General features: G+C 38.4%; 1 protein-coding gene across 2 annotated transcripts in view; it reads right to left on the reverse strand.

Moving 5' to 3' along the window:
* The window catches only part of LOC120297224 (synaptotagmin-A-like), a 31085-nt gene extending 19403 nt beyond the window's left edge, over positions 1-11682 (reverse strand). The window contains exons 1-5 of one of the 2 annotated variants that reach the window (XM_039319600.1): positions 11530-11682; positions 9228-9392; positions 6165-6305; positions 2026-2186; positions 318-413 (exon numbers count right to left, since the gene is read on the reverse strand). In XM_039319600.1, the coding sequence (XP_039175534.1) occupies positions 318-413; positions 2026-2186; positions 6165-6288 (381 nt within the window). In that variant the 5' untranslated portion in view covers positions 6289-6305; positions 9228-9392; positions 11530-11682. The remainder of the gene's footprint in view (positions 1-317; positions 414-2025; positions 2187-6164; positions 6306-9227; positions 9393-11529) is intronic. The other variant, XM_039319599.1, reaches the window with a different exon arrangement.
* Positions 11683-12261: the final 579 nt, after the last annotated feature.

Here is a 12261-nt window from a genome sequence, read left to right on the forward strand (position 1 = left end):
TATTGAGCAACCACAGTCAGTCAAAATACTGGACCCGTATCTGTTTCAGTGAATGCTTTAACTTTTCCCTTAAGTTCTGTTGGAGTAATAATGAATAGGAAGAACCCAGAAGCTATGCAGTTTATGAGCATTTACCAATAGGACAGTAGCTTTTCTAAACTGGATGAAAGAATCAATGTAGAATAAGGAAGACATACAAAGTTGCCCACATGAAAACAAAACATGTGAAATGCAGGAAGGAAAAGTATTGCTATTTAATATTGATTTTCAATAAAAGAGGAGTGCAAATTTGTCACCCTGGGATTTGTGAAGTATACCTCTTGGCCACGGAAGTCATATTCTAGGGAATATTGCAGCCGTCCACGTTTCTCATCTTCAAGTCCACATTCGATGTCTTCCAAATCAGGCTGGACCTACATCAAAATATTGGCACCTTTCATTCAAACTTTCAATGCAATTCATATAATAAATGGTTTATGAAGGGTGACTGACTTTGGGTATATTCCATCTTACATTCAGGAACCTTCTAATTTTCTCTATAACAACAACCCTCTGGTGTTTATTGTATTATATTCAGTTCTCGGAAACCCAAAACAAATTCAAAATCTATCAAGTCTTATTAGTAGCAATGAAAAATTGTGCTTTGAAAATGTGTTACAGGTAGTCTTTGTTTAACAACAGTAATTGGGACTGAAATTTCCATCACTAAGTGAATCAATTGTAAAGTGTGATATCATATGATGATACCACTTAGTGACAGCAGTTCCTGGTTATTATTGTTAAGTGAATCCTCATGGGTTGTTAAATGAAGACCTCATGTGCCCACAATTTCTGATTTTCTGCCTGTTTCCCATTGATTTTGCTTGTGGGAAGGCAGAAGAGGAGATTGCAAATTACAATCACATGACTGTGGGACACTGTGCTGGTCAGAAATCTGGGGTGGTTTGCCCAATTTGCCCACTGTGTCAGCCAGATCCCCGAGGACCCATCATAAGTATCCTCATTCAGTGTCATCACAAGTTTGAATGGTCACTGAACAAATGGTTGTTAACTATGGAGCACCTGTACTAAGAAATAGGTATTTGCAGCCAAGGAATAAAAATCAGACTTGTGTATGATTTCATTAATAATCCATCACAGGTACTAATATAGTCCCAGATTGAGCTTCTCTGTCATATCAACTGTTCCCAATCATTTAGCTACCAGAGACATCTGCACAGATGATCAAACAGTCAAGATGGCAGACACAACTGTACCACTAAAGCTCTGTGCCCTTCTTAATATGAATCATAACTTTGATTAAGCATTCATGGCCACCAGTTTGACTCCCTGGTTGCCAGTTCTGGCTTAACCCCTAACTGAGATCAGTTGAATTGTATCCAGTGGTGGGATTCAGCCAGTTCACATCAGTTTGGCACAGTGGTTCTCAACCTGTGGGTCGGGACCCCATTTGGGGTCGAATGACCATTTCACAGGGGTCACCAAACAATGCAGTCCACCATTTTTCCCCCCTTTTCCTTAGCTGTGCTACTCCCTTTTATTCTATTGGCTTTTGAAAGCCAATAGAATAGACTCTCTTGAATAGAGTCTAATTCTATTGGCTTTCAAAAGCCAATATGAATTGTCCAGGCTGTCTCTGCCCTGCTGAACCCGCCAAAAGTCCCATTCTGCAAACGGTACTGCAACAGTTGAGTAGTCCTCGACTTACGACCGGTTGGGGGTCGCAGCATTAAAAAGGTTGAGAACCACTGGTTTGGCAGAACCAATAGCTAATTTTTTGTTGCCCAGAACGGACTTCTAGAAGCGGCATCCACACAGAGAACCAGTTGTTCACATATTTGAATCTCACCACTGAGATTCATCTTGTTTTCCTATCTACCTGCCATGTATTTGTACTTCAAGGCTAGAAGCCAAGCTGTCTTGTAACCAAAAACTCATTGAAAGTTCTCCAGGGGTTAAAGTCCTCTTGAAACTTGAACTTAAAAAGCAAAATGCTATTCCATCCTGAAAGTGAACAGTACCTACCAAGCTGGCTGTTGTGGAGGCACCATTAATGCTTGCTAAGTGGAGTTTCTCCTTCTTCTTGCGTTTCTTCTTGCAGCAGCAGCACTTGATGATACAGATAAGGAAAAGTAGCAGGACTAGGCCTGCTGCTATAGCAATTGCTATGAGAGCCCATCTGGGTACTGTTTCAGCAGCAGGAAACAAGAAAGAAAAAAGAAATCATGTAATGCAAATCAGGGAATCCTTTCTGGATGGCGACAAAGTCTTGGAGGCTCTAGTAGCACTTCCAAACGGAGGCAAATCATGATCATTATCTGCAAAACAGGGGACGAGGCTGCTATGTCAGAGAATTAAGCATTTACAACAATTAATACCTAACCTAATATCCGCCAAAGATTTATTTATTTATTTGTTAAATTTATTTGCTGCCCATCTTGCCATGTAAGGCAGCTTACAATAATTAAAAAAAAAGAAAATGAAAGGAGTATAAACAGAAGTAGGACAATAGAACAATAAAATAAACAATGAAAAAAGAGCACAACGAGAATACATCAATATGATAACTCAAAAGGTGGATGGGTGGAGAACAGAGAGCAAGTAGGGGGATATCGAGCATGCCATTAATCTTACAGCCTCCTCCGGTGTGGAACTCCCCCATTTGATTTCCAGGCCAACCTGCAGAGCCCAGTCTTCAGGCTTCTGTAGAAGGAATGGAGGGTTGGGGCAGATCTTAATTTAGGAAGTGTAAGATGTTCCAAAAAGCAGGCAACTGCAGCAGAAAAGGCTCTTCTTCTGGATCCCGATAGTTGGAGTTCTTTGACTGACGGGATTCGAAGTAGGCCCTCTCTGCTAGTACAAATACGACAGGCTTGTCCTAGCGCAGGGGTAGGCAACCTTGGCTCTTTTATGACTCGTGGACTTCAACTCCCAGAATTCCTGATCTGGGTCAGGAATTCTGGGAGTTGAAGTCCACGAGTCATAAAAGAGCCAAGGTTGCCAATCTCTGTCCTAGCAGAATGAGGCAGCTGATCAGGTAGCCTGGATCTATGCCATTTATTTATTTATGAGAGTTATATACCGCTTTAAGTGCGAGCACTCTCTAAGCAGTGTACACCAATAAGCAATGTATATATATATTTACATTGCCCCCAACAATCTGGGTCCTCATTTTACCTACTCCGGAAGGATGGAAGGCTGAGTCAACCTTGAGCCGGTGAGATTTGAACCGCTGACCTGCTGAACACAGTCAGCTAAAGTGGCCTGCAGTACTGCACCCTAAACTGCTGCGCCACCTCGGCCATTAAGGGTTTTAAAGATCATAAGCAACACCTTGAACTGCATTTGGGAGCAGACCAAGTTAGATTGCCATTTCCATTACCCTCAGCCAAGATGCCTATTGACTGTCATGGTTACCATATCAGAAATTAGAGTCTAGCACATCTGGAACGACACCAATAGTAGGAATTACCATAAATTATATTTTAACTCTTATAATCACTATGCCAAGAAGGTACTGTATAGTAAATTATTTAGTCAGTTCCTTTTGTTTTCTTTTTTAAAAAAAGATTTTTGTTCTACATCTAATGCCACCTTCCTAATAGCTAAATAATTTGTTCCTTCATCTTATCTTGCCAAAGTCAATTAGCACAAGATTAAAAAGTAAATGCATAAACACATTTGTGGTAATAGCGTATTCATGCATGACTTCTATTTGGTAGGGGTGACTTTTTTCCTTTCCCACAGTCTTCCAATTTCTCTGTAAAATGGCAGATCTTATTGTCATCCTCAAGGCGTGTTTGCATTTCTTTTTAATACCACTGAAGGATGAAAGCAAAAATGGGTCAGAAAAGAATGAATGAGGAGGATCACCGAACCAAAGAATGTGCTGAAGGTAGGCTTGGATACCTTGACCCATGATGCTAATGCTCTTCTTTTCGTATACATCAATAAAACATTTTTGTCCTTTAGAACTGAAAAAGGGAGGAGATGTTTTCTCTCATTCACTGTGTTTAAAAAAACAGCCTGGCAAGCTCTCCCAGCAATCCTATTGTTTAAGAATGGAGAGTCTGAGTTCAGTCCAGGAGTACTTTTAAAGACTAATTGTATAATCTCAGCAATGTTGCCAGGCATTATGTGTATGTTGCCATGAGAATCAAATGAACGACTAATTTCTCCTTCAATAACAGAACAGAATAATGTTCTAGAATAAACAACTACGTAGAATGTTAGGAACATGCAAGGAAGACTCCTCTTCTGTTGCTAAAATGATCTGATCAAGGTGGGTTTACAAATGAGGAGCTTTTTAAATCACATTTATGATTCTGCCTACTTTCATACCATCAGATCAGGCTGTAGTTTGATTAACCATGACATTGAAGAACCACATCTGACACTTTAAGCCAGAGGTCCCCAACCCCCGGTCCATGGACTGGCACCTGTCCATGGCATGCCAGCAACCAGTCAACACACACAAGCAAAGCCCCTTCCATGGGATGCAGGCAGCACACAAAACCACGCCCCCTCCAGTCTGTGGAAAAACCTTTCTCCATGGAACCGGTCCCTGGTGCCCAAAAGGTTGGGTGGGGCGCTGCTTTAAGCCATAAAAAGCCTCATTCTATAATGACTTAATGTAATGTAAAGCCATAGACAATCATTCATTCATTTATGAAAATTTATACGCCTGCCCAACTCACTCTCAGTGACTCTGGGCAGCTTACAAAGACAAAAATCCAATATAAAAAAACAATAAAAATCAATTACCTCCCACGTACCTGACAACAGCAATCACTCAATCCAATAAGCCACTTGATGGGCTCCATCTTACATTGGGTTCCCCAAACAGGCCCATTGGCAAAACCAAGTCTTCGGGGCCATATGAAAGAGTATCAAAATGGAATCCATTTGTCTCCACTTTTTCCTCTCTATACAAATCTCAAGGGCTTACTATCAAATACAAGCTGATGTAGGAGTAGTGGACTGTAAATAAAAGCTTTCAGTGTTTACTGGAATTGTTGTGCAGTTTCTACATCACCAGCTATGTTCTACTTTATTTGTAAAAATATTTTGAAATTTAAAATTGTGGATGTCTTCTTCTCTAATCTAAAAAAAGCTAGATCAACAGAGACAAATGGCTGCAGGCATCTCAGTTGCGAAGGATTAATTAACTGATGTTTTAGAGGGGAATGTTGGTTATTTTTACCATTGTTTGTAATACCTAAACTAAGTTCTCACTCCTTTTTTTTCCTATTCAGTTCTCTTCTCATTTTCATCCATTTTTCCATCCATTCTTTCACGTCCCAGTGTAGCTAGCTACATTTTCCCAACAAACTATCTGTCTCCATTTTCCCCCTCTGCTTTGTGGCTGTTTCTGCTGGGAAAAAAAGGAAAGGAATACAGGAATACAGGCACGTGCTTGTATCTTTGAGCAGCTTATATACATGAGAAAGAATGCCTGGTATGACCAGATTTGGGACGAAGGATTAAATTTATAAATAGGGTATTTAGGCAATGTTAACCAATTTGACAATGGTGCCTTATTTTTTTTTTTTTTTTTTAGTGAGGACACATAGACCCACTTATTGGCCAGGGTGCTGGTGGTAGGGAAATTTCTAGGATCAGTTTCAAGTGATAGTGGTCACTGTTAAATCAACAAGGTAAAGAAGCTAGGCAACTTATATATATACACACACACACTATTATTTGGAAGTCTTAAATTCATGGTCATCTTTTTTTAGCAAATGTATTTTTTAGTAAAAATGTATTTGTTTAGTATTTTTTTTTTAAGTAATTGTATCTGGTGGTGCAGTTAAGGCATCAGACTAGAAACTGGGAGACTGTGAATTCTAATCCTGCCTTGGGCATGAGGCCTGCTGGGTGACCATGGACCAGTCACACTCTCTCAGCCCTAGGAAGGAGACTATGGCAAACCACTTCTGAAAAACTTTGTCAAGAAAATCGCAGGGACATGTCCAGGTAATCTCTGAAAATCAGACATGACTGAATGGATGAAAAAAAAACCTAATAATAAGCCTCCAATCACTCGTTGCAAAAGAAATCCAACTTAGGTATGAATTGGACCTTTTGGAGCTTCTCATCTAAGCGACACATAATAAAATTATTGAATGAATTGTTTATTCTATCACCCCTTTGAATTGACTCACGTGGAATTTTGTTGATAAGGCCTTCAATGAAGCTGGGTTGGGCAGTGGTTAGCACAGCACTTGTTGTGATGTTACTGGAGCCTCTGGGCACAACAGTGATGCCAGATGAGGCTATAGTAGCCATGGCCCAGGAAAGGTGAGCTGGAAAGAGAAACAACATAATCATTTAGAAGAGGCTGATTACGTTCCGACATCGCCATATAGATGACCATCACCTTTCATACAACCTGAATTTAAATCACACCTCAATATCTATTTTCTGCATTAGGAATAGCCAGTCAAATTCTAAACTAATACAAGGTAATGGCTCCTCTGAGCATCCAGAATATAATTTATTATATTATTAGGATCACCCCTTGAAAGAAGCATGCCTTTCTGCTCTTTTCTGTAGAGGCAGTTCCCTACGCAAAGCTCAACGGACAGCCCTTCTAACCCAGAATTGGCTTTCCTGTCTGTCAGCCTCTCTTCAATTCTTTAAACAGAAGGTTTTTTAGCCCCAGCTGGCAATGCCAGGCTTGAACTGCATCTCTTGTATGCAGAAGAAGCACTCTACCATTGAGCCCCAGCCTCTCTCATGTTCCCATTTGCAGAAAGTGGGAGTGCTTCCAAATCTGCTGAATACTTTTCTAAGAAATGCTTATTCTTGTGAATATGGATCAACCAAATGCATAAAGAATGGTAAGTTTTGTGGGATTTGCCTCAAGAGCCAATCTGCTTCCTTCTAGCAGTGCTCCTACTGTGAAGGTTCACAAATGTGTAGTCCAGGCAGGTATGAAGATTAAACTCCTCCCTGGCAACCCAAGGGCCACACCAAATCAGGACGGTAGCTGCATCACTGATTTATCTTCGCTTCTAAATAACATCCACTTGTGTTGAGTGTTAAGATACCTGCATCTTAACACTCAATATCTTAATCAAGGAACAGTGATGGAAATAGGAAGTCCTATTTCCCCAGCAACACAAGAATAGTTTTTCTCAAGCATTCCTTAATAAGAAAGCTCAGCTTTCTTTCCACGAGATAAAGATGTAAAACAGTTGTTAAAACAGATTGTGAGTACTGTATAAACATCCTTCACTAGTTAATAGCATTAATTCTTTGAGGTATTTTAATTAATACATTATGCAGCAAAAAGCCACATAATGAGTCCCACTCACAATGCCAGGAGGCCTTCCCAAGGATCATGAACTTCATGGGTGGCCATAGAAGATGGCATAGAAATTGCAACTAGCTGAGAACATGGCCGCCCTTGCTTGTGTGTGCTTGATATGGTGTCTTTCCCGTACTCAAACAGTGTCAGTTTAAGATGTTTGCAGTGATACATAAAACCACTACACAACACAGAGCCATTGAACTTATAGGGTCACCCAATAAGAGAGTATCTCTTATAGCCAGTGCTTTTTGTGAAATGAAAAAAAAGATGCCGGAACTCACACATGTCATACAACCCGCCTTGCCTACCCTACAAAGTTCCATCCAAAAAAGGTGCTGTAACTCCATTCTGGGCGTTCTTTGACCAAAAAAAGCCCTGCTTATAGCATGTTTTGCATTCCTAGATCATCCATTTTCATCAATGCTTAATTAGCACTTACTGTGATATGAAACAAATCTCCCAGGACTTTTAATATGTTAGTTTTTAATGCTGTTTTACTGGGTTGGTTTTTAGTATTTTATCTTTCTTCTTATTAATGGGATTTTAATCTTTTTATTGTCTTTCTATAAGTTGCCCACAGAGAGTGTTTGTTTGTTACAGTTATGTGGCCAACCAATCAACTAAAATTACTCTGGGCAATTTACAAAGAGTAAGGCATTGAATAAAGCCTAATGAAAAGAGTATAAAACCACAGGCACAACCTACAAGCAATAATGAAACAAAAAGACAATTAAATTCCAATCCAAACAGAAATAACACTATGTTACAACTGGGACTGTAACATGTCATGACCAAAATGCCTGAGGAAAGAGCCAGGCCTTGATAGCCTTCCTAAAGGCCAGCATATTTGAGCATTTCATTAAGTCAGAAGGAAAGCTGACACTGGAATGTGTGCCTCTTGGATGCCACAAGATTCCAATGAAGGTACTCAGAAGAGGCTCTTCCTGTCAGAGTGTACGAGGGGAAGATATATTGGGGATAGACCAATCCCCCAAATAATCTGGTCCGATGCCATATGGTAACCAGCACCTTGAAATGCACATTCTACACCAATTATACCTTCCTGAAGGTGTTCAAGGACAGTCCCACGTACAACACAGGATAGGTAGGACAGAGATATAAATTGAGTATCATCAGCATACTGATAATCCTGCACTCCATGCTGATCCAGCTGCATGCTTTCTCCTTTGGCCAGTATGCATTTAAAGACCTGCTATCATTACTCAGATGTGCTGCAATACCTACTGGCCGCATTACCAGCCCTGGAAGGATGGAGATTCTCTAAAATATATTCCTCTATATATTCTCTATTAGTTCTGTAACTTGATAGTACTATAGTTCTAAGAAGGAAAGTGTCTTTTCATTTCACCATTTTTATTCATAACCATCTTGGGGTTTTAAAAAGACAATGGATCTTCTATTTTCTTCCTTCATGCTCCTCTACTTTTGAATTTCTGTCCTTTTTTCCCATTGTTATACTAATACATGTCAGCATTCCAAGATTGTTTTTCTCCCTCACTGAAGAGATTGAGATGGATCCCAACTAGGATTGACCTTTACTTAACCATAGGCATACATTGTTTTAATATTCTTCTTGTTCACACTTCTCAGGACTTCTGTTAATTGCTTAAATCTCAACAGGTACTGGGGATCATTGTGTCTAGATCTATTCTTAATCATTCTTATAGTTCAGTTTCTGGATCATTAAATCTCATTGGGACATTCCCTCTGCTCTTGTTTTTATGTTCCTTCCCCTTTGTATTATCTTGCATTATCATATTGTTTTAAAGTTTACCTACACAGAAGAATTGTGGCAGAACTTGTACCAATAAGGAAGAAAGGTATAGCTAAATAGAGAAATGCCTGTGCTGTGCTCCCATCAATCCTGGAATTCAAAATAGCATGCCTTTACCTTTTGCCCCATTGGCAAATTTCCTTAACACTGTTTTCTTTCTTTCTTTCTTTCTTTCTTTCTTTCTTTCTTTCTTTCTTTCTTTCTTTCTTTCTTTCTTTCTTTCTTTCTTTTCTTCCTCCCTCCTTCCATTTAATTTCTGCACTGTCCAAGTCCAAAATGACTCTAGGTAGCATGCAAGGCAAATAAAACAAGATGAAAATAAAAATTTAGTTAAGGAAATTATAAATCCAAAAAGCCAACCCTAAACCATATGCAATATACCGATACAATATGCCAAGCACATTTAAGAAGGAATTCCATTCTCTCTACCCTGTAGTCTTTACATATTTGCTTCTGGAAAGGTTTTTTTTTGGGGGGGGGGAGAGGTGAGATTAAATAAAATCCAGGAGAAAAGCTTTCTCTGTTGTGGCTCCTGCCCTCTAGAACATTCTACCCTCTGAGGTGATATTGGCTTCCACCCTCCTGACATTTCATAAGAGCCTTAAGACCTGGCTCTGCCCAACAGAGGGAACTTCATACAGGAAGTGGTTGGCTAATTAAAACCTAATCCCATCTCCCTCCCCGGTGTACCTGGCTCCCTTCTTTACCATCTTGTGTTCATGATTTTTATCTGCTTTGTTATATTATAACTGAGGATTTTAATGTTTGTTTTTTTAAAAAAACATTATATTGTAAGCCACCCAGAGTTGTTAGACATGAGATGAATGGCAAATAAATTTCCTAATAAATAAAATAGTAATAAATAAATAAAAATGTTTTAATTATTAAGTTATTGTATATTACAAATCAATACAAACAGCAAAAGCTTGCGGTGGGGCTTAAGAGAAAAATCTAGACTATTCCTAAGCTTACTAGGAACTACAGCACTCAACCAGTAGTACAGCACTGTAGTAGTACAGCAGTTAGAGGGTTATAATTTCCTTAAACCTGTAAGTATTAAGGTCATACACTTCTTGGTGTGTGGTTTTAGGATTAAAAATATGTAAATAATGTTGCTTAGGATGTTTTATATATTTAATTCCAAATCTCCTGTCAGATACGCATTTGATATTTTATACGAAAATGATTAATACAAGTGCTAACCTCCTGCATTCATTCTTTATGATTTCTGATGCTGTATGCTTTGGGTTCAATAGCTATCAATTAATCTAAGTGAAGTATTGGTAAAGATATACCAGTTCCTTCCAAAGACATAGGATACAGCCAAAAGATCAAAACACAGCTTGTATTATCATCTAAACCAGTGCACAGTAAAATCAGATCTATTTTGTCTGGTGAGTCTCAAGACAAGCTGTGGTTTTAGAACATAGAAATTATGTTGCATAAGATAAATCAAAATGTTGCTCCCACAGTGGTGCAATCAAACAATGAAATTATAATTGCATTCTTGGCCATGTATAAAAGAAAAAGTTCAGATTGTTGTAGAGCACAAACTGTGAACTGTGAGCATCAAGTGCATGTTGCACATCAAATGAATGCAACTACTGAACTGAATAACCAAATGCTGATTAAGGTATAACAATAGCTCTAATTACCAGCATTTCCTGGCATAACAGTTTGATATTCCTGGCTGGCTGAATATTCTGGAATCTAATTGGTTTTAGATGCCTGAATACGTAGGAGTCCTGTGCAATTCGTTGGTGATTAAATGCCCTTGAATATCAGTTATATATCAGATTAACCACAAAATGCCCTTGAATATCAGTTATATATCAGATTAACCACAAAGTCTACTTTCCCGCTACAAAAGGAACAGCCAGAGATTAACATAGCTATATACAAGCCATGGGACTTGTTATACTAAAGAGAATTCAAAGTAAGGAGAAGCCGTCCACTGCAGAAAGATAGCTATTAACCATAAACAGACTCCAAGCACACCCTATGGGGCCTCTGGTAAAAATATATATAAATAAAACTGAGTTTCTAAATATATGGAAATTATTTTCATATTCATTCCCTACTTATATAAGATTGGTTATTGCAGTGTACAACACTTCCTTTCTGAGTAGAGACAATGTGGTTTCAAGTCTGAATTAACTTGCAGAAGTTATATGTATGAGTGATCCACAGGCAGAAAGGATATCATTGGAATTGATATACATGGAAATTATTATGATAATGATGATATCAGAAGCCATTTCTTTGTTCTTTTTGCTTTTAAAGAGTCATTAACAGTGTGTAATTCCTTAAATATTATACATGGTATTACCTAGTTTCAATAATCATCAACAAAGTTAAGCTGGCAGCTTCAAAAACAAGCATTTACCCTTACAACTGAAATGAAAACAAGACTACTTACTTTATTTCTTTTAATTTCTGTTCATTGTCCCTCAGCGGAAACTTTCTTCCTCATTTTCAGACATTCCCCTCCCTAAAGGGAACACATCATTGCTAAATCTCCAGCTAAGCATGTTGAATGTAATCTCCAGTGACATGAAGGTGCATAGGTGTGGGTGAGTAAAGCAGAAACTAAACCGGAAATTCTTCTTTTCTTGACTAAGAAAACTGGATTGGAATGTCTTGGTTAGCCCTATCTGATTTGTTGATATATGTATCTTTATAGGAAAAGAAAACAAGTGTGGACACTCCCAAAAGATAATTTTATCAAACATTAATAGCATTCTGTTTATTCATCTCTCCCTGACCTTTCTTCCTTTTCCCTCTTTTTCTTTTAATTATATTGTTTCATCTTTGTTTCACACAAAAGTTGTTTTCAATCATTTAGATGGTTTTTCATAAAACTGCATTCTATTCTTATATTTAGTCCTATTCAGATATCATTGCTTAGAATGTTTTATATATTTAATTCCAGATCACCTGTCAGGTATGGAGAGAGAGAGGGGGAGGGAGGGAGGAAGGGAGAGAGACATAAAAGCTAACACAAATTAATACAGGATAAAGAAAACAAAGAAAGGAAAACAGAGAGAAAAGAAAAAAGAGAAAAGTGCATTGCAAATTATTATTATTATTAAAAATCAACAGCTTTAGGAGAAGGCTAACAAATAGTAGTCATTGGATATCTTTCTTCATT

This window comes from Crotalus tigris, unplaced genomic scaffold (assembly GCF_016545835.1).
Source record: "Crotalus tigris isolate CLP2741 ecotype Arizona unplaced genomic scaffold, ASM1654583v1 scf7180000023603.165588, whole genome shotgun sequence".
NCBI lineage: Eukaryota > Metazoa > Chordata > Lepidosauria > Squamata > Viperidae > Crotalus > Crotalus tigris.